This window comes from Manacus vitellinus, unplaced genomic scaffold (genome assembly GCF_001715985.3).
Source record: "Manacus vitellinus isolate BGI_N305 unplaced genomic scaffold, ASM171598v3 scaffold_30_pilon, whole genome shotgun sequence".
Lineage (NCBI taxonomy): Eukaryota > Metazoa > Chordata > Aves > Passeriformes > Pipridae > Manacus > Manacus vitellinus.
Window position 1 is genome coordinate 4,138,315 of NW_021940291.1, and position 23,964 is coordinate 4,162,278.

Consider the following 23,964-nt stretch of genomic DNA (forward strand, 5'->3'; position numbering starts at 1 on the left):
TCATGGGTCTTCACAGAGTAACTTCTTATACTCTTATGTTAGAGCACATGTGTGACTGTGTCAGCCACAAAGAGCTTAAGTCAGGCCTTAAGCACTAATTAATTCAGTTAATATTCCATGTTATTTAAAGCATTATTGTATTGTTTTAGCTGCATTCCGTGCCAAATTTCCATGAGGGTTAGTTTTGCCATAAAATGTGGTCAAGAAATCTAAACTGTTTGTTTAAGCCATCAAGCAAGTAGCTGCATTTAGCAGTTTTAATTTATTTAAGTAATACCGATTTGGGAATGGCTGGCTGTGGAGCATGGATGTGCTAGTAGCTTATTTAGAAGTATTGTTTCAGTATTTAGTATGGCCCAACTAACAATTCAGCTTTAAATGCTGCTGAGTGAACTGCCACCACTGGTGGAACTCAGAACAGTTGCTTTGATTTCCCACTCAGAAGATATTTCACTATTAATTTTAGCTTAAGATTTTCAAAGGGGAAAAGATATATATGCAGGTTATGAGGATGGCTGTGAAAAACAGTGCTGTGTTTTAATTGAGATTAAGAATTTTGCTTGCATATGTAAAACAAATGTACTAAAAAAAGTAAACTCGCTGCCACCAAAACTGAAAACAAGGCACTTTGGAAAATATATGCTGATATATAACTGGCTAGAATTTCCTTCATTTTGCAAAGCCACGAGCCACATGCATCAGCTCACCACAAAGTCATTAGGTCTTTTTAAACTCAGATGAAAAACATTAACAAATACCACAAAAGGCTTTAGTATGGCCCCTTTGTTCATTCACATATGGCAGTTTATAACTCCTGCACCACTTGGGTAGTGTGTTTGTTTAAGCTGCCTCCATCAGGCCAGCCCTGAAAGAACAAAAGACATCTTGAGCGATCCTAAGCAGGAAATGGGCTAATCTAAACATGGCTTGTGACACTATAAGTAGAATAGAAAGGGGAGGGATTGATTAGTCATTAATGTCCAATTGACTCCATATGGATGTTGCAATAATAAGGCCTTTTTCAGTGCAGTAGCGGAGTTATTGAATTAGAGGTTTATGTTTCCTCAGAGCTGACCTTAGGGAATTCCCATTTGGTTCTTCTTGTTGATGTTTTAAAGAGAATGGAGTCTCTTAACAGGAAAAATAGAAGTCTTATCATAACCAAGTGGTTGTAGCTAACTCGTGCTACAGTATATTCCCACCCTTTAGTATTTACTTAGCACATTTCAGAAGCCTTGCAGGTGAAAATTTTAGTGGCCGTTTAAATATTCTAGTATTTCATGAATTGCTCGTGGCTTTCTCAGTTTTTCTCCCCTTTCATTCACTGACATGCAGCCTGTAAGAAATGTTCGGTGCTCAAATTCAACTGAATAATATTTGTTTAGCATGTAGAATAAAAGGAATTTGACATTTATGTTACCGTGTGACCGCAGGCACCCCTGTCCCAATCCTAGTCATGTTTCCGGGTGGGTATTTTGCCAGTGATAACAAGACATCACTGACAATAGTTCATGGGGTGCCCATTTATATTGCCTGTCTTGCTAATAATAAAGAATGAGAAAGTCTGAATGTGGTTGGGGATGAAGAAGTAAGAGGCAGGCAAGGGGTAAAGCATACAAATGTTACACTGTAACTGCTACGTCTGATTACAGTGAAGCATTATTAGTAGTAATTTTTGCAACTTTCTCTAAATTGAACATTGAACTTTTAAATATTGCTGTATTTTGGCACTGTCTGTGCACAGGTTAAGAACAGGACAGGGGACTGCCAAGCCAGGTTTTCATGGTCCCTCTTTTTATGGCATTTCCATGTTTATGAGTAACCCATCCCTTGCAATAAAAGAGTGGTTCCTGTTTGCATGTTTATTGGGTTCTAGTCTCTGCAATGCAAGCTGCTAGCAGTGCTAGTTGTATTACCACAGACAGGGCCAGATATTTTGGAGGTCCCATCAGTATTTTCCGAAGTAGACAAATATGTCACTTCAGCTTGATGAATAACTGATGATAGGAGCTTTACTACTAACCAGTCATTTTTACACTAGGAACCTAGAAAGATTGTCTTTATTTCTGTGTATCCTATCTTGGTATGTGTCCATGGGAGATGATCTGCAGTATGCTCTGTAGATAGGCAGATTCATTATCTGGGGGGAGTCAAAAGAAATGTATCACTTCAAACATGAATCAATGGCCACAGAGTGAAGAGTAATTAAGGGATAACAGAGTGACTGATAAAAATCTCTTTTTACTGTCACTTCTTTTCTCTTTTTCCCTCATCTTTTTTTCTCACCCTTTTTTTCCCTCCATTCTATCACGTTTATTATTGTTTCTGTTCTGGTAACATGCAAAAGCCCAGTCTGAGGTTTTGTTGTAGATGATGTTTAAAATGGAAAGTAAAACCACGTCTTGTTAAAGACAGTAGGATTAACCCTAATTTGGCCAGGATTTCAGGAAATATGCTAAGAGATAGGCATTTTAGGCACAGTCCTAAGATTCTTTTCATTATTAAATGTTAAAAAGTCAGATAAAGGCAGGAATAAATAAATAAGCAATGTAACATTGTGTGTTTCTTAACATTTATTTTATATGAAAATATTTATCTTTCCTGTTGATGATCAGATTCTTTTACCTTTCTAATGTTACCTGATTAGAGAGTAGTCTCTTTAGGAACAAAAATATTTTTTCAAATTATTTTCACAAAGCTGTAACGTTTTTAGATTTATTCTTCGATGTTCTCAATATTGCCCCTAAAGAGTAGTCTGGAATTCAGCTTTCACAAAGGGGTTGCCTGCCATATATCCACAAAAAGTGATCATTCTCCTTTAATCTGCCTTTAGTTGTAAATCATTAAAGTCATGACAAGTTGAACAAATGCAAAGGATGTAGGAAGTGAGGCGCTGCACATGTTCAGAAGCTAAAAGTGTCACTTTGAGAACAGCCCCTGTCTTTAGGCCAAAGTATAGACTTTGCCAATTAAGCCACTAGGACAGCCAACGTGTACTGCTTTTGCAATAATTATAAATTTTGACCAAGCTCTTAATTCTGGAAATCCCTCCCCCTGTGATTGTGCTATGAACAGTGACTAGCAGATAGAGCAATAGAGAGACAATTATCATCTTCCTCCTCTCATCTCACCCTTTTCTGGTAGTACTTTTCCATTTTATCTGTTATTTTTTGTTTATTATTTATTAGACTTTCCTGAAAATATTTTCAGAAAGACACCTACTTCTTTGCAATTATATATATATTTACTTTTAAAATTTCAGGGGTCTCTTTCAGCCTCTGTCAGTAGTAAATATAATTATCATAACAGGGAAAACCCCCATACTTTGTTAAATATGTTGAAATTGTTTATACAGGGCACAATACTGTCAAAATATCTGATTGACAGGATGAAGTACCTGAGTTTGAAAGCTTGTTCTTACAGGTTTCAACTTGTAAGACCTCACTGTATGTGTATTTGTATCATTAGCACCTGATTTCTAAGCTAAAAAGGTACTGAGACTTTCTGGCTCCCCTACATGAATTATTTTATTGTAATGTTTTATATATGGTGAATATAATTCTGTAGTTTTGAGACCGTTAGAAGCTGGATTGGAGATTATATTACTTTAGTTATTTGCAGAAATTAATTTGCAAATGCTTTTGTGATGGCCTATAGGCCAACTGCTAAATATTCCCCCAGTGATCAAGCAGAAAGAACATCAGCTCTTTGGCTGCATTTTTCAAGTTCTTCAAGTGTGGACTTAAAGCAGATGCAGCCAGAGTTTCTTGACCTTCTGAGGATGGTTGTAATTTATCACTCCAATTATGAATTGTTTTCTAACATAACCTTTCTCTGAAAACAGGTAATTTATGGTGGGGTTTTTTTTCTTCCCCCCACCATGTTTTTGTTAGTTTGTTTTCATTCTATCTAAATTATATCTGGATTAAAAAGCCACCTATAATCTTTATCCCAGTAAAACTACTCTTTGCCTGCATTAGGACTTAAAAGTCAGGCCAAAATTGTGTTAGAAAGGGCTAAAGACAAACTCCTGTGTAGCCATAATGAATAAGGACCTTTGGGAAAGTAAAAGATGGAAAAACATCATATGGATTCAAATATGTCTTCTTTCCTTTACTGTGAACAGAGTAGTTGAATAGCAAACGACAACTTTTACATGAGTAATAATTTATATTTCTTTTGTCACCAACTTCCTAATTGCCCACATACTAGTAACACATTTTTATAGTATTATTTTAAAAGATAGGACAACCGTTACGTGATATATTTGACATTTCTCAAATTATATAACTCATATTGTATCAATAAATATTTCAGTGTTGACTTGCTATGTTTGTAACTTACTTAAGTTTCACAATATATATCCTCTCTCAAAAGATGGTATCTTTGATATGCTTGTGATCCCAGCCTTCTGACAACAACTCATGAACCACTCATACCCTTGAATTGGTCCTACCTGCAGGTTGCTCAGCAAAACTTCTCCTTTTTTTCAATAAAAAGCTGACTGCAACATCCTGTAAATGCAGAACACCTGTAGCATGGTACTTAGGATAGTATTAAAATAGTTTTGCATCTCACATTTGCCACAAACGTGTCTTTTATGTGCATGCAGGTAGTTACACAAATTGCCAAATTGGTGTCAGTTGTAAAGTAATGGCATCAGAGGCATCATAAATTACCAGGGTGATCCTCAGGAGAAGACACTGCTGTATGAGAATGAGTTTTTTGCTCTCAGGGTAATGTATGTCTTCATCTGGCCCAGTAGTCAGCATATTGCCCTGTGTTAATGGATATAGTCAGCTTGAAACTACACTACATTTCACTGCACAATAAACATGGCTGTCAACACCATATAAAACAAAATCAATTTATCCTGTATGGTCAGTGCGTTTTAAATGAAATTAATGTACTGTGGACCTGGTGGCAAACAGGTAGTGTATTAGTTATGCATCCTCTAATTTAGGACCTTTTTTCATGTAGATACATTGCCTATATAGAATTTTTAAAAAGGTATACATACGTATATAATGTTTTTACTCTGAATTAAAAAATTAACTTTTGCACAACTAGAAACCTGTGAGTCAGTCACCAGAATCAGCAAAACTGCAGTGTTTTACTTAGTGTAAAGAATTAATCTTGTATTATTTAGCAGATAAATTCATGTTGGGAGCTGTAATATTGTACAAAAAAAGGAGGCCTATTGCTGTCCTAATTTCTTGTAAAGTATCTTGTTTTTTCAAAGTATTGGATTATATGAACAGTTTGATGAGGTCTAAGACTGAATATGTCACACTCTCATCGTAAACACTTTTCACCTTTTTTTATAGCTAAGGTATAACTCTAAAAACATATGTTATCATCACAATTGCACAAGTTTTTTTCCCATAAAAGCATGCCTTGGTTATCTGTTTCTTCTGTATTAAGTGGTTCTCTACTTCACATTCAGCTCTGTGAACTCTAAACCCCCATGAAGCTTTGCTGTTTGTGGTCAAGAAACAGCTCTGGATGCATTCAAAAAACCAGTTAAGATTGGCACGTACAAGTTGAATTGATGGCAGATAAAGACACATAAAAGCACAGCAGGCTTGGAGCTGGAGTGCTTGCCTCCCACTCTGGAAGCTCCAGGATGCTGCACATGTACCTGTTGTTGGAGGCAGAGAGTTTTATTACATATATGTGATCGAATGCTCCAAGGCAAATCTAAAATTCAGCCAAGGCAGATGCAACTTTAAAATGTTCAGCTCTAGATATAATCAGATCCATACAACTAGCAGCATGTACCTGTTGTACTATATCATTTATTTTGTGAAATGTTTGGTATGTACTTCACCGCTGAAGCAGCAAAGTCATTGCAAATGGCTTGTGTGAACAGGTTGACATCAGTTGAGACTCTCAAGTACAGCTTTTATGTGAGTTTTGTTGAGCATTCAGAGCATGTATCTTATGGTAAAGTCTTTATCAAATCTCCATACCTTAGCTGGAGAAATACCAGTGTGATTTAATTCCTCACTCTGATGTTGGGTCATCTCAGATGGGCGAGCCTGACCCGTTACACTGAAACCACTCTTCAGCCTATCTTTCTCTGCCTCTCTCTCTCATAAATCTGGCAGCAAAGAGGGAGCAAGAGAAAGGGGCTAAAATAACCAGAGCACTGAAAGCACTTGCATAATCCACATAATAATGTTTTGCATCCATCTTGTTTCTTCCTGCCCTGACGTTACAGGGAGTAAAGCAGTGAATGGCTCTGCCGCTAAACTACAGCAGTATTATTGTTGGCCAACAGGAGGTGCCACGGTGGCTGAAGCCCGGGTCTACCGGGACTCGCGGGGCCGCGCCAGCAGCGAGCCCCACATCAAGCGACCGATGAACGCCTTCATGGTCTGGGCCAAGGACGAGCGCCGGAAAATCCTCCAGGCCTTCCCCGACATGCACAACTCCAACATCAGCAAAATCCTAGGTAAGTGCAAGGCAGTGGGCAACAAGTCGTGAGTGGCGGTGACTGAACCAAAACTGAGGGACACTCTGAAGGCTCTGCTGTAGCAGTGGCAGTTGGCAGAGGTTAGGGATTCTGGGAGCTGGGGAAAGCTGAGATTATTTATTTTGGTGACACAGGCTAGCTACATTTGGAAATGCAACTTACAAGTGATAGGACATGACTTTGAACTGAAAGAGGGCAAGTTTAGATATTAGGAAGAAATTCTTTGCTATGGAGGTGGTGAGGCACTGGAACAGGTTTTCCAGAGAAGTTGTTGATGTCCCATCCCTGGGAGTGTTCAAGGACAGGCTGGATGGTGCTTTGAGCAACCTGGTCTAGTGAAAGGTGTCCCTGACCTTCCAATCCAAACTGTTCTATATGAACTTCTCTAATTTTAGGACATATTTATTTGTTCACTGAAATTGGAATTACAGAAACCTGTAGAAATGAACACTCATGGGTTGCGTTCATTTTAATTCCCTTCCCTTTGCCTTTCTGCTCCTTCCCTGATGCTTTTCATTCTCAACAGCAGTCACAACGTGCTTTAAAACAAAAGGAACATTTTGTGAAATCTGTTGCAAAACTGTATCCCAATAAAGGGTTTAATTTCAAGATCCCTTTAGAATGCATCTAAACTCCTACTCATCTGAATGCAAAACGGTACTTGCTAGAGTAAATAGTGGGAAAAAATTAATAAAGTACAAAATCAAAATAGAAGGTTTTTGCCAGACAGTACAGTGTCAAAGAAAGAAAGCTGGCACAGTTCAAAAGAACTGTACATGCATACCTTCCCACATGCAAAATGCTGTTTGGTTCAAAAGTGTTGCAATGTTCAAAAAACTAACCACTAGAATCATGCAATTAATATATTGCTTAGGTAAAAGACACCATAGTTAATATTTAAATTGTATAGATTGGTACATTTGAGGAATATAACATGGATTATATTTTGCCACTGTGCAAATAAATGGACTCCTTTTTGAAAAATTTTGATTTGCTTTTTAAGACACCTCAAGAGAATTAGAAACATACGTGAGAATGAGTGGTGAAATGTTAAAACCTATATTTGCTTTCTGAGTCTTTGAAGTGGAAGACAGATTCCAAATGTAACTCGTAATAAATAAAAGTAAAAATCAGGTTTCCTCTGTAATCATTATATTGTAAACTCTTAGTTCAAATACATTCTTACCAAAGTTTGTTTCATTTTAGTTCAATCAGAGGCAAGAATACATACAAATAAATGTTACTTTGTCCTAAAACTTCCAAAATCTAACTTAGTAGTTCTCATATTTTTGTCTGCCATATAAGTAAGTTATATGAATAGCCTTTCAGTTGTGTATAAAACCTTCACTGTTTCAGTGTTGGCAGCTGTAGGGAATCTATATTATTTGTGTGCATTCTGTGAAAAAAACTATTAGGAGCATAGTAACTGTATTCATTAAAATGTAAACTTCCAGCATAAATATTTCAGAAGTGCCAGCAACTGAGTGTTTGTTAACCATGGAATTAACCTGTCAGTATCTGCTCTGCCACAAATAAGCCTATGTCCATATAATATCTGTGCAACTTTTCCAGGACAATGAGAAAAGAAACTGAAACATTAGAACTGACACAGGGTATTGCTGGCTATGGATAATATTTATACAACTTTTCCATTTGTTGATGTATGAAAAATGTTGGTAAAAGAATAGCTTCCACCCACGTTTACCACAGCTGTAATCGTTTTATTCATCTAAAAGACACCAAAAAGCTATTTTCTGCATTTCTTCTTCCCTGTAAAAAAATATCCCATCTCTATTCAAGTGTTTAGATAGCTCCTTATAAACAATACAAGAGATCTGAATACTTTTCCCTCTTCCTGTGTACACTGTGTTAATTTTTTAACTTTTTTATTGGTGCAGCTTTCAATGAGAGTTTACAGTACCTGAAGTGGTTTATATAATTACAATGTTCTTTCTGTTTTACTTTTTATCTTTTTAATGTAAGTTTTTGAAATGTAACTTTCTCAATCTAATTCTGTGTATTCATTACATCTGGCTGGAAGGTAATATGCATAATAGGATTTAAAATATGGTAAGGTGTCAATATTATGCCAGGCTTATGTCAGAAGATTAGTAAATTTAAGACACTCAGACAGCAAGGGATTGTTCGTAGTTTTGCTGAGTCTATAAGGTTTGATACTTTTTTCCTGCTACATAGCAAGATATTAATATCTCTTAGCAGGAGTGTATAAACCAAATTCTCATAAAAACATCAAAGAAGCATGTATCCCTAGGCAATGTGTTAGGCTTTTAACAGAAAAAGGATGGCTGTAGACCTTCCTTAACCATCGTACTGTGCGTGGTATTACAGAGGTATGGAATTATTCACAGATTAATGCTCATATTGTAAAAAATTAAATAGTCTATTTTGCAGAACAAGGCTGAGATTTTGAGACTTAACTATTGATTTTTAGCGAACCTATTTAATGGAGATTTACATATGTTTGGTCTGCAGCAATATCTGAAAGTCAAGGTTCTTTTAAGTTGTCTCAGGTTGTGAAAGCCAAAATGCGTGAAGACTGATGTAAATCTAAATCAGTTTATTCAATTAACTTAATTCAAATTTATTATGATGAAAAGGCATGTTGAAATGTGTATGTGTAAAGCCAAACCTGCTTTACTCGAGCACTCACAAGAATTTTGTGTTAACAGGATCTCGCTGGAAGTCCATGTCAAATCAAGAGAAACAACCTTATTATGAAGAGCAGGCACGGCTAAGTAAAATCCACCTAGAAAAGTATCCTAATTACAAATACAAACCTCGACCAAAACGTACCTGCATTGTTGATGGAAAGAAACTGCGTATTGGTGAATACAAACAACTGATGAGGTCTCGAAGACAGGAGATGAGGCAGTTTTTTACCGTAGGGTGAGTACAATTGTTGTAATTGTTTTCAAAGACAGAGCGTGCTGTTTGAAACCAAATAGACTTATCTGTTTAAGTCACTGACTAATGTTATTTAGAAGGTAAGGATTTGAACCAGTAAAACCTTATTAAAAACATAAGATGGAATATGGAGCTATCAGCTTGCCACTGAATGCTGATTGTGAGACTGATTGTGGAATTCTTTAAAGTCAAAAGAAGTTGTTTCCCATTAGCCTGAAAGGTTTGAATCATGTCTTTTGTGACTTATTAGTAAGCTAATCCATTCTGGGTTAGTAATGACTCCAGCATCATTTCCTAAATTAAGAAAAGAACAAAGAGAAAAACACAAAAGATTATTCCTGTGTAGAATAAAGAGTCAGGGGAGAGGGAAAAGGGAGAGGAGTAATAGCAGTTGCATTAGGAATACACATGAATGTAGCATGAAGCTATTAGGAAACTTGCTATATATAGAACTGTGAAAAAAATATTTTAAAAAATGAGTTTTAGGAACACTCTTTCAAGTAGTGCATAGATAGACAGGGTAGATTTACAGCACAGAATATATGGCTCAAAAAAATCTTGGCACAGTTTTAAAAATATTGTGTGTGTTTTTAGGGATATTTCCTCTGGTGTCCAGCAAAGAAAGAAGCTGTATGAAAGATTTACAGGCTAAAGATAACAGAAGTCCAGTGAAACAACTGCACCATAACTGATTTCTCTCTGCCATTTTTTTATGAATTAATCTGTGATGCTTAGTGCTCTAACACAATGTTTCTGGTGATTTACAAAGAGTTTAAAAGCTATCTCCAGTGCCAGCCTTTCCAAATTCACAATGTTTTGCTTATTTCTCTAATCACAATAGTCTCCTTTTGTTGGGTACTTCACTACCAGATAATTGACCTTGACGTCGATTATGTGCCCTCATTTTTGGCTTGGGATGCAGAACTCCTGTTGCAGTCAATTATTTTGTGGTACAGCCTGCAACAATGTGGGCTCTTTCTTCAATCAGTAAATAGAAGTGGTTTTGGTATCTTGAAATAGCCTTCCAGTCTATAGTTATGACATTGTTTTTTATTCTTCAGTCTAAGGGAAATTATTTACTAATAGGCTTCCACCAAAATTGCACATAGAACTCTAAATAGAAATCTGAATTTGTACAGTACATCACAAATTATATTCAGATTGAGGTAATGAAATTTTAGTTTACGTCTTCCAAAGCAGATTAACAGACCAAATCACATCAAGAAATGCAAAAGAAATGCCAAAACAGCAGTCTGAATGCTTTGAGAATTGTTTGCTAATTCAAAACAATATTAAGCAGGAGCATTTTGCACATTATTAGTGATGGCTAAATAAGGAGGTGAATATGGAGGATGGATTTAGGAAAGTTCTAAAATTGCCTACTTAAAGAGTGATATTTCTATTATAAATATATATAAGAAACTATTCAAAATTAAACTACTGGTGTAACCTAAATGTGACATCTTCCTCATAGATCAAAGAGTGTGATCACAAAGACCATGAAGATGGTCATAATTTTCTTGAAAGTATTTGTTCTAATTCCTATGTATACTTTCTCTTCACCATGATCTATTCACGCTGAAGAAGTTTAAAGTAAGAGTAAATTACCTTTGTGCACTTATACAATGGTGCAGTGGACTTTACTAAAACCAATGACTTTTAGTTATACAAGTGATGAAAAAGGGAGTGTGAAGTCTAATGAATGCATTCAATAAAGGTGAAATGAGATCTACCTTGCCATTCAATGTGAATATAGAGTTTGATACTGAGGAATCACAGGTTGTGATTTTAGAAAATTATGTTATGCATTTCTGTGACTTCCTACTGTTGTCCCAGATTCCCCCTTTCCCTAAAGAAAAATTTAAAACAAAATTTTTGGAAGACACCAAGCAAAATTAGTGAAAAAAACCAGACTAATGTCTTTTTTGAATTAAAACATAAAACATAGAATCATTTGTCTCAAAAGAATAGTTCATTGAGTAATAAAAAGGAACATTTCATCTAAATCAGATTATAACTAAGTGAAACAGAGTAACTGAGCCCATTAACTTCTTAAACTTACTCTTCCCTGTGTTTAATGTAAATATCACATAAAACATCAGCTGGAACAGTTTTCCTAACTGACCTCACACACCCATCATTTTTCCACTGTTTTGATGGAACAGCATAAATCATCCTTCAGAACTGTAGACATGAGAGTTGAGACAGAGTTTCCTTCTCAAAATGAAATAGGAGACAAATGTGGTTTTTCAGATTGAATATACCCTGTGTTTACAGTAAATATTTCACTGCAAGATAGAGAACAAAAGTATAAAATAGACTCCAATGAAATGTGCCAAGTGCTTCATGCTGCTTGAAGTACTTTTTTTTTTAAAGAACAAACCAATTAAGTTGGGACTGGGTATGTCAAAATGGCAACAAAATATTGTCACAGAATGAAAAGATAAATATTCAAAACAGGTGGCTAGAGGAAAGTGTAAAAAGCAAGAAAAATTATATTTTTTCATATTTGTGTTTGCATTTTTCTTATACCAAATGCACATTTATGTCTTAGGCAATCCAGTCAAGTCTAGTTCCTATCAGATTCCCTTAGGTGAGCTGATGACTAACAGAATAATTTTGCTATGGGTACAACTAAAAAACAACCCCCACCACAAACATGGAGTTTTACACTGCTTGAACTTTTATGATGCAAAAAGCTCATGCTGCTTACTTCAGTGAGCTGCACTCTTTCATAAACATTGGTAAGATGCAGAAACTAGCCAAGCTTTAAAAAAAAATAGAGATATAAGCTAATGAATGGCCAAGTTCTGTTCTGATTTTTGAAGAAAAGCTTCCAAAGAATTGAAAGAGAGTGAAGATTTCTTGGAATAGATTGGACTGGAAATTAATGTTTTGAGATAAATGTCACATATTTGATAGACTAGCACAAAAATCTAGGAACTGCCAAGTATTTTAAAGAACAGAGTGGAACTTAAAATGTGCAGAGGCCTTCTGTTGCATCCCTACATGAATGAATTTTGTTCCAATGAGGCAGATAATATACTGAAATAATTCATGCTTAATGCAGAGTATATTAAAAAAATTGCTGTTTTCAATCTAGTGGAAGCTGAATCTGAAGCCAGCTATGTCTTTAAAATAATTGAGTTATTTTTAATAGTAAAATTATTAATGGAAGTCATGAATGATAACTTCAGCATAAGTTAATCCCTAAACAGACTTCAAGTGATTTACAATTTATCTTCAATAGTAGTTTTTTGTAATGCATAAATAAATGTGAACTAACAAATGGATCATATATAAACCATAAATTCAGACATTTAAAGTTAAGAATCTGTCTTTTGGTGCTTTGTCTTACAAAAATAATCCATCTCTCAGTCATTTTTACAGTCTAATACTCTCTAAATCCAAGTATATGCTATATACATTTCTCTAAAAATGATGTAAGCGGTAACTTTTTTTTTTTGATGTTTTACCAGTGTAAGATGTTTAGAATAAAGCCTTTATAGTGTTTATAACTACTGTACACACATAGTCTGAATGTTGCTAGACTACGGTTTTGAATAAGGCTGTAATATTATACTCCTGTAGCTTGAACTTAAAGCAAGTACACAATGGGTGCTTTTGTGAGATTTACTGTTATTTCATTCCATATGGGAATGTAAGTTTCAGGGGTGTGTAGCTTATAAGCATTTTCCTTAATGCAATCAATTTTTATTTCAGTCATTTAAAGAGCTGTCAAAAATATGGTTGGGAAGGGATCAGAAAACAATGGTAATTTGCCAATTTAAATGTTTAGATAGTTTTGCAAAAGTCAAAAGTGGAACATTCTCCAGGAAAATCCTAAGAATATTGATGCCACAAACTTGTGAGCAGGTCAATTCATCTACGAATGTTCATGTTATCTCCATTTTTATATTCACCTAACCAAATCTTTGGCCCCAGAGTGGACAGACAGATTAACAATCCTTGCAGAACAGAGGTGAGTGACATCTAGTAATTGGCCACATAAGGATTTCTTTGTCAAAGAGGAGATGGTGGAGACAGGAGTGGTTTGAAGCCAGGGTATGTAGCCATGTGTCACCACTATTCCTCACAGATCTGAAGAGATCAGAAGATTAATGTTGGATTCTGGAAATCTTAACCAGACAGAAGGCATCCTTGCTTTAACGATGTGCAGCTGAGCTGAATTGTAACCTGTAGCCTGCAGTAAATTTTTGTCTCCCCACTGCAAGGTTCTATGATAGTTAAAACTATAGCTAGACAATGATTAAATGTGTGGAATTTAATTTTGTACCATTAATATAAATGCTTTTAAATGGCCAGAGCCATAGGTTAGAAACTCCAAACTGTTCCTTTCAGGGACAGTAGTGGGAGTTTAAATAAATGCTTTGATTCCCCACCCCCCACCCCTCCCCGAATTTAATTGCTTAAGAAGTGATAACACTCATCTCCAGAAACATGTACCATCCATATAGTTTGTGATATCTTAAAATAAGGCTTTCTGGGATGAAATGTAGCAACTAGAGCAGAATTTACAGTGACAGCCTGATCAGCTCTAAATAATAATAGGTATTAAGTAAGAGGCAGGTGTCCAGTTACTGGGGGTGTGTAGGTGCCCATGCGTAAGTGCTACCAAATTTTTGCTAGCAAATGGGTAGCAATTTGAGACCCTTTTCAATTAGGTGGTACAGTTACCACATGTTTACAGTTCCACGGTGAGATATAGGTAATTTAAAGTTATTACCCAGCCAGCAACAGGAATGCACAGCATGTCCGATTTTTGTTTAACATGTAAAAAAAAAAAGACTGCATTCATAAATGACAAACTCAGTAAGCCTTTAACTTCCCTGTTACACCAATCAAGCTTTTTACTATTAGAGTCATTCTATAGTTTACCATGCTTTTCATGTGTTCTCAAGTAAAATACATCTCTGTAAAACTGGCTTCTTTATGCTCAGATGATCAGCTCCCTTAATACTCTGAAATGGGTGGTACTTGGTACAAGTGTACCCAGTCCCATTGAAATGTGGATATACAAAGGAGTTTTGCTGATTTGATAAGTATTTGAAAGAATGCCAGAATTTTTTATCTGTCCTTTAGGGCTTAACGCTGACAACCATTATTTTATCAAGATATCTCAGAACACTCTCTTAGACACTTTTATTGTTCTTGCTGCTTGTAAAAAAGACAATTTGCTTCTGAAAAAATGCAAACTTTTTTTGGGTTGGAGAGGTAGAAGTGGTTATTAGTTTTCTGATAATGTCATTTATAACACTAGAGAGTCTTGCACTCAGTCATTCTTTGAGTATATTCTACAACTTCTGTTACAGCAGTTGCGAAAACTTTTCTCAAAGTGTCTTTTGGCATTAATATTATGGTGTTCTTTGATGAACAACTGGTGATGCTTTGTTTTTCTGAATTTGTTTATTCTAAGAAATACCAGAGAAAAGATTGGTGCCAGCAGTTGTTAGATGGGCAGATTAGAATGCCTGGCCTGGTCACAACCATGTAGAATTTTTCTGTTGACCAAGTGTGGGTTTCTTTTTCGTTCGCTTTGTGGAAACATTCATTAACATGAACATTATCTGTATCTAAAAGTTGTGGAGGAGATACGTGTGACTTTTTAGCAGTAATAGTTTATACTCTTGACAACATGCAATCTTAGACCAGAAATGTTCCCATGCGAGGTAGGTGTTCAATTTTATGGATAAAGTATTGAAAGATATTTGCAGAAAATCACTTGCAAGCAAATACATTGGCTGAAAATTGTTTTCACAGAACATTTATCAGACCATTTAAAAAGTGAAAATTTAGTGAAAAATCCTAAGCTGTTTGTAAATCATCTGCAAATCATCATTTGCAAACAGGAGTATAATGACTGTGTCAAATGAATTACTGCAATGTTTTTGCTTGCTGCTAGCCAGGTGTACCATACTTACACAACAGATGTTTGAATTTCTCAAGCTGTGCAGAGGCTTTAAGAGTCAGGCTAGCAGTACCAGCAATGACAGCACTACAAGCTATTTTAGTGTTATCTTACACAGAGTGTTCATGATTTGACTGTCTGTCTCAGTTCCCAGACTTGAAGGACTTCAGTTGCCCTGTAACTCTGTACTGTGATACTTATCAAAATTAGAGTTTGATCAATGAACAACAAATACTCAACATTTAGGGTTTTGTAAATAAGCTTAACACTACTTTGTGTATTGATTTAGCCAATTATTAAGAATTTGTCTGAGAGGTTGGTTTATGAAATGTCCTTTTGAATTTAGTATAGAATGACACTGTGATCAAGAAGTTGCAGATTCATTAGACTATTCAATCATATCTGACACTGTTTCTCCTGCTAAAATTCTGTAATAGTTCACTGGGTCAATATTGCTGTAAAAAAGGTTGGGAATACATTGAAATATATGACTCTTTAAATAGATTATCCAAATAGGCTTCAGAAAAGTTATATCCCTTCTTTTTCTCTTAGCTTTACTAAAGGTAATGATCCAGAAGAAATATCAGAATATTTCTATGAGTAGTTTAATATAGAAAGTACTTTATTAGTTAATTAACCCAAATGTAAGAAGTAGATTTAGTTAATGTGTAGCCAATAAGGGCTTGACCATAGAACAGGTTCAGGAAGCTCACCCTTTCTCAGAAAGTCACTTGAATATATGTATATTACTGTAAGAAAAGACATCACATCACTTAGTACAGCTATGTGCATGCTTACAGTAAAGCTTGTGCTGAATTTCTTGGCTGGCAGTGATAAAAGTTGAATTTAGTTTATGTGTGATATTGCTCCACTATGCTTAAAATCACACACATGAGAAAAGACAGCATTACATCTTGCAAAGTTAGATACTAGAAGGTAAGGTGTGTTAGAAGTAGAAGTATTGCACCCTTAATTGAGTCTTACCATGTATTTGCATTGTCACAATAAATCACATTTGACATTGGGTCTTCAGGACCCAATGAATTTCTGAATTTCTGTAGACTGTCTGTACCATAGAAAAAAGAACATCTGTTCTTTTTGTTGAGTACTTTGCTTCAAAAATCCAAATGCTAATTCACATTATGGTTGAAATAAACACATAAAATACATGAAAGAATCAATGTCTGGTAGTTACTAAACACTTTACCCCTCAGTTGTCCTCTGGGGGAGAGGAGATGAACCAATACCACATAGCACCAATCTGTGAGCCCTGGAGGAATGCACGCAGCCTTTCTAGGAAACCATCTGCTTTTCTTTCATTTGGACTTGCAGAAGGTCTTCCCCCTCTAAACACAGGAAATCACGATTCCCTCTTGCTTTTCCTTCCAGACAACAGCCTCAGATTCCAATCACCACGGGAACGGGAGTTGTCTACCCTGGTGCTATTACCATGGCGACTACCACGCCATCACCTCAGATGACATCGGATTGCTCGAGCACCTCTGCCAGCCCTGAGCCCAGCATCCCCGTCATCCAGAGCACTTATGGTATGAAGACGGACAGCGGAAGCATCGCTGGAAATGAAATGATAAATGGAGAGGATGAAATAGAAATGTACGAGGACTATGAGGATGATCCCAAATCAGACTATAGTAGCGAAAACGAAGCCCATGAGGCAGTCAGTGCCAACTGAGGAGTGTTCACAGAATTAAAGTACTCAGACTCATTTGGGTTTTTTTGGGATTTTTTTGAACAAAAGTTCTTAAAGAGCCTGCATGCATGTGTGGCTCCTACAGTTACATCAGCAGAATGGTCTTAAATGTTTCTTATCGTGTGAGACAGATTGTTTCCCTAATTTTTCATGAACTTGGTTGTTTTTTTTTTTGTTTTCGTTTTGTTTTGGTTTTTGTTTTTGTTTTTTTTTAATTTAGATGAAGACATAAATATCAGACATCAGGACTTGAAAACTTATATGAATCAATAGCTGTCTTACAAGTCTTACCTTTTGTCTTTTTCTGTTTGGATGCTGATAAAGGTTTAAGTTACTGTTTTAGATGGGGGTTTTACATTCTCACTCAGGTATGCTGTGCCAGCCTACAGGTTGTGAATGTGTTTTTATTCTGGATTATTTTAAAAAAACAAAAACTGCAGATTTCATATTGTGAAACAGAACAAGTCCACAAGTGTGCACATCTGTGCATCATAGCTCGTCTTTAAAAAATAGTCTCTGAATTCCATTTTTTTTTCCATATGTATAGCTGAACTTCTGATGTGCCAAACTTTTCATAACTTTTGAATCTTAACATTTAAAAAAAAAAGTCTTAAAGGAGACACTGTAAAGTCTTAGACAATCCTTTGGCATCTTAAAAAAATTATATATAAACCCTAATTTTTTTCCAGAATATGGTGAAGTACTCAGGAATCTGGAGACAGGATACTCTTAAGTAGTGAACATGGTTGCCATAGTGCATGTGCCCAATTGCTTTTGCCTCTTGATGTGCCATTAGTGTGAAATTTTAAGTAAGCACAAAAGAGCGATCACCAGCTATGGACGGGCCTGTCTTAACAGTGTGAGGCCACCTCTGATTACATTCTCTATCCCTTTGCTTTTAACCCTTGCATTCAGTCTTAACATATTTTCTCTTAAATAATTTATTCATTCCAGAATGTCAAGGGTCCAAATACTTAATATTTATTTTTAAAAGTACAGTTGGTGGCATTACACTTCCAATTCCTTACTGATATTTTTAACAGCCCCTTCTTTCTCCTCCCCTAAATCACACAGGTATATGAAAATAAAAGTGCACCTGCTACTAAAATGAACATAACTTTTATGAATGACAAATTCAGTTGTTCCTCTAACATTGTATGTTCAAGGAGCACTTAGAAACACTGCTATATGTAATTCAAAATAAAGTGAGTACTTTTATATGCACATAGAGTACAAATATTCCTAAAAAAGTGTTTATAGTTATAAACCTCTATACTTAGACAGCAAGGGCAGATGTTAAATCCAAATTGCATTTGGAGTCCACCGTGATGAATTTTTAGGGCCTGAGGAATCCTGCAGTGAATCATGGCTCCATACATCATGTTTCTGTTGCCACCTGAAGGAACTGTGTGATACCTTAAGTATTTATGCAGTGATTTATATGTGAGACTCTTAATGGGGGAGGGAAGGCTACCCAAATGTCTAATTGCAAAACTGGGAAAATGGTTCATCAAAAGTATTTATTGAATATAAAAGTCATGTGGGAATGTGACTTTTCAAGTGCTTGTCAAGTGCTTTGGAATCTCTGGACATTAGGTGCTATAGAAATTAAAATTTCTATTTGTAATACTTCTAGAAACAATGCAATTGCTGGAGAAAATTCTGGGGTATATACGAGAAAGATATTCAAAGATTGTAAATCTATTAAATTGCAAAGACAGAGGAGAAATTGCCTTTATTTTTTTCCCTCATACTCCACTCCTGTTCACAAATATATCACTGTATATACATGCAGATCCAATAGGCCTGATGAATAAATGTGCTCAACTCCCGCAGCCTTTATTTTGAATTGGATGTTTTCAGCACATTAGTGATAAATCCAGGCTCAGGCTGAGAGGTATGAGTGGGCCTAGAGCAGCTCCTCTTGAAGTGTATGGGCATCTTCCCACAGAGCTGCACAGGCTTTGTTTTGGGCCCAGACACCAAAAGAAGTCTGGTGCTAGTGCTGGCCATCTTTGTGCTGGCATCCCGTCTTGCAGAAATTCTGAGCTGCAATGACACGATGCTCTATGGAAGAGCAGTCATTTTCCTCATAGCCCCACTATTACCTGTTTGATCAGAAACAGCCATTTTTGCCACTGTAGTATTCGTGTTTCAATGTGAGAGAACTACCCCCAAGACAAAGAAGATTGTTCAATTTACAGGACAATTTATGAAGATAATGGCATAGAAACACAGTGGTCAAATTTCTCTGACCATTTTGTGATTTGGAACAAAAAACCTATATTTTTAATATTTATTTAAATGTGTTCTGAGTCCATGTCTAATAAGCAATAAGCTGGTCTAGCCAAGACTTTAAAGGCATATGCTGTGTCATTAGCTGGTGAGCGTCCTCTTTAAGCTGGCTAAGGTACTGATAGAAAGTGGTTTTTTTGTTCTTATAATTGCTTGGGAATTTGAACTGGTTTTAATACATTCAGCTCAGATTGGGGGGAGGATATCATTAGCTCCTAAAAAAAAAAAAAAATAAAATACTATTTATTAATGTCTTACATAATTCTCCAGCTAGAATTATCTCTCCCTCCCCCCATGTCACTTTCTTTCTCTCTTGCTCTCTTTTTTTCTGGTTTTGTTGCATAGGTAGAATGCTGTATTGCTAGCATTGCATTTTATGTAATTATTTTTTTGCACAAAGGCAAACATTTAGATTAGTTGGTTAATTTTTATTTTTTTTCATTTTATGACCATGCCAAAATAATATTCTGCAGGCTTGTGGAGAACAAAGGACTGTTCTTTAGGACTGAAACTTGATTTTGCTTGTAGTACAAAAAAAAACACACACTCACAGATGTTGTTTCGTAAGTGTTATAAGCACTGGATATAAATGGTATTTTTTATCACTTCTGACTAATGTGAAACTGTTGTACGAAAACTACATGAACAAAAGTCATCTGTTTCGACTCGTGTGGGCCTGCCTCACAGTTGCCGGATTTGAGTCATTTTTATGTCTTGTTATTTCATTTATTTATGCAAAATACATGTATGTATGAACACTTTGTTTTAGCTCCAGCCCTGCCTCATTGCTGATGCTCTGTATGTTAAAGCCACATTCTTAAAAATGACTGGCTGTTCAGGAATTGCCAGCTGGTAAAAATTGCATTTACTGGCTGGGGGAGTGGGAGGAACACATTTGAAGCTGAATTGTGCCTATGAGCATGTTATTCTATTTATTAGCCGACATTGGCTCTAAAATGTCAGTAGAAATCAAGGAAGGACAATCATAAGGATAAAACCCAATATTTTTACTTTATTAATCGGAGCTCAAAACAAAGTTTTTGATGAATTTACCATCTCATTTTAGATTTTTTTTAAATTGTGTAAATATAACATAGGAAATAGAATTTTATTTTTTGTTCATGGATACTTAGTGAAGTATAAGTTATGTATTTACTTTTGTTCTATATCAGTGTATGTTGGTCCATATTAAATGCTGACAAGTCACTGTACCTCATGTAGATGCTGAATTTACACCCGCAGTGTGAGCGCAGTATTGTGGACCTGTAGCTGGGACAGCAAGATGCCTCACTTGTGCTCTCTCTGATTTTTAATAGCATATTCCACGAGGAGGGAATACTTTCTTCTTCTTCTTTAGAAAGTTGATACATTAAACATGCCAAATTTCTGATACGTTTTATAGGAAACACAGTCTTCTGAATCTAAGTAAAACTGATGATATTTTATTTTTTAACAAGAATGGCATTTGGAAGTCAAAAGCATATCTGTGGAAAGATTATAACGACTGAAATGGCCCTTGCAATGCAGGCAGGACTCCATAATATACAATCTCTGTGTTTTATATTCATTTAATCATGTTATTGTCATATTAGGCTATAATACCAAGGGAAATTGTTCACACAATACACAAAGAGGACTCATGGAATTGCTTCTTAAGCATTTGTGTTTGAGGCTCCTTAATAACTGCCTGAAAAAAATAACAACTTCATTCAGGAGCACAAATACAGTAATACTATTTTCCCTGTGAACAGGCAGCTTATTTAATTAACAGATATAATGTATTTTCTTTTGGAAAATTATAAAATACTTATTTTCAAGACAAGAACACTCCCAAAACAGTCTGATACCAACTAGAATAGTTCACTTCATATTTTATAGAAGTGGAAGATAAAGGTCATAATGGAAACAGAACTGCTTTTCAGGGTTCAGGTTTACACGGGGAAATAACTGACCAATTGGCCCAGTTCTGGTCTGCCTGTATGTTTGGGCATCACCATCAAGTTTGTGAAACCACATGCTGAGAATTCACAGGATCACAATGTGCTCCTAAGTCAGTGTACTCAGGTGCAGTATGAGGCAGGGGGAGGGCAAAAGATGGGATTGCTCCGGGATGGGAATGCCAAACAAAAGGCAGCGTTAGCCCCAATAAATATGATACCCTGTGCAAAGTGTACAGCAGTCAGCCGTGGGCAGTTCCTGCTTTGAAATAAATACAGAACAACCTCCTCCCAACGCCATCTAATCTCTCCAAGCTGGCTTTCTGCTTTTCTTTTTCGGTCGTATCAAAGGCATGGCATTTCAAAATAATTTCCTAGCAAAACATAGTACAAGTTTAAGACCCCATCCTCCCCCAGCAAAACAATTATCTACCTGCTTAATATTAAGCATATTAGTCCTTCCGTGGTGGTCATGAGGACCAGTTAAAGTGTTGGTGTTAAGTGGGGTGACCTTTGCTGAGCCAGGGCCGCAGTACAAACAACTGTCCTGAAGATGCAGCCAGCAGGATGTATGATAGAGTTCTTCAAGATTTCATGAGAAGTTAATGAATGGGCTTGGACCCCGTGGTGTTTTGCATGCTTTTTTAAGATTCAAGTTGGCACTTAAGCATGTTCTTTTAAAAGAATAATACTATATGACCTCATTTGATCTTTTACAAAACACTTAACTCTTTTCCTTTAAAAAAACTTCTCCTAACCCTTTTTTTTTTTGGTACAACCCATTAAAATCTGTGATTTTTCTCAGATCAAGCTACATTTTTGATATACTGCAATCTCCTGCAACAGAAGAAAAAAAATTTATATGCAAAAACATTTCATTTTAATCCAACGCCCTTTTTTAACTACCAGATTTGTTGGAAATGGTGACAAAGAAGTATTCTGAGATTTCACACGCTGCGTAAAAAGGGGGAGGGGTGGGATGAACTGGGCTAAAGGAAAACTTATCAAATTGGTATTTATGGCAATATGAAAGCTATAAAGCAACTTAGTGACATGGCTTGCTTTGTAATTTCCGCTTTCTAAAAACCACAAGTGAGGTCCTTGGTGCTCTTGGAGTATGGGGAATGTGCAAATATTTAACTGTTTGTATGCTGCACATTGCAGACCTGCTAGTGTGCATTCTCCGTTTGTCTTCCTTTGTCATTTGTGTTTTGCTTTCCAGAAAGCAATGTTTTTTTTCTTGTACTCTTCTTCAGCTTGTAGCAAACTAGAATGCTTAGCATTTATGTTCATTCATTATGTATTTCCCATGTAAAAATTTTTTTATTACATTAAGACAAGCTTATAAGCTGTTACTACATAACTTATCTTACTGTAACTCTTATTTCCTGACATTGTAATTTGTTTGTGATGTATATTGTGAGATTGTACTCTATGTTAATTTAATCAGCACAATTCACTGACATGCTGGACTGACATGCTAGCTGCTGTTTCAAATTGTAAAGTTTGTGTAGAGCTGTTGGGACAACTGAGACTCTCTTGTCAAGGTACTATGCTTTGATTCCTATAGCAACACTGTGGGTGCAGTTCTTAACGGCAAGGGCTGCTTGTTGAACACCCACTGGCTAACTTAATGGGCAGGTTTTCTTTGTAGAAATTCTATATACAATGCAGGTACCTACCTGGGCCCATGGCCGGGAATTATTTGGGCGTTTAGAGGATAAACTAGTGTCTATTGCTGCTTTGAATATGTTTTAAAGTCTGAAAATGTAAATAGTTTATCAAAAAAAATCTTGTACAGTCCAGTGTAAAGTTTTTAAATGAACTTAAAGGTTGCCATCACATCTCACACTCTCCTCTTGACACAGTAAAAAAAAGAGAAAGAAAAAAGTTTGCTAAGGATACTGATTTAAAAAAAATAAATCTGTTCTCAGATTAAAGAAGAGAATAGTTATTCTTAGCTCTGCTTCATTGCATAAACAGACTTCTTGGATTTTGTTGTGCAGTATTGACGTGAGGTAAATTAAATATTAAATAATCTTTCAGTGGTACTTTTAAGAGTCTTCTCCTCCTCTGCCTCAGTTATTAATGGAAAAGACAAAATTGAAAGACACTGTCCATATACAGTATGTTCTGGTGTACGTTGGCACCTTACCTACATGTTTAGGGTGGGAGGGATTTTTTTAATTTCTTTTTTTTTTTTTTGCACAAGGTGCTTTCCTGATATGTTAAACATGTCATCCTTGGGTGATGCAGTATATGCCATGATAGGGGTTTAGACCCCTCAGGGGAGTGTCTATAAGACTGCCTATTTATGCTCATTTACCTCAAGACTGTCCTCTCTACCCTTAATCTATTCACCATCACTCCATCTTTTGTACTGCTGTTGACACTTACAAATTAAAGATAAATTTTGTTTTAAGAGATGTGCGTGTGACTTCTTCTGTGCATCCCTTATCATTCCTTTGAAATTAGTATTAAAGATTGACCATAATGAGGTGATGGACAGGAAAATGCAACTAAGCCTGTTCAGATGGCCTCTTTTAAATGTAGAGACTGAATTTTCCAGCTCTTATGCTTTCCCCATGCTTTTCTAGTCTATGAAGGCTTTTATCAGCCTCTGAAATCCATTAACACCATATGCTGTAGAAGACATGGATGATAACTAACCTAATTTTATAATATTCAC

At 36.0% G+C, this 23,964-nt stretch overlaps 1 protein-coding gene across 7 annotated transcripts in view; it reads left to right on the plus strand.

Moving 5' to 3' along the window:
- SOX6 (SRY-box transcription factor 6) overlaps nt 1-23,701 on the plus strand; it is a 263,816-nt gene extending 240,115 nt beyond the window's left edge. For 5 of the 7 annotated variants that reach the window (XM_018076030.1, XM_018076032.2, XM_018076035.2 and 2 more), the window contains 3 exons: nt 6,224-6,457; nt 9,169-9,385; nt 16,722-23,701. In XM_018076030.1, coding sequence (XP_017931519.1) covers nt 6,224-6,457; nt 9,169-9,385; nt 16,722-17,025 — 755 coding nt within the window. In that variant the 3' untranslated portion in view covers nt 17,026-23,701. The remainder of the gene's footprint in view (nt 1-6,223; nt 6,458-9,168; nt 9,386-16,721) is intronic. The other 2 variants (XM_018076033.1, XM_018076034.1) reach the window with 1 other exon arrangement.
- The last annotated feature ends 263 nt before the right edge of the window (nt 23,702-23,964 follow it).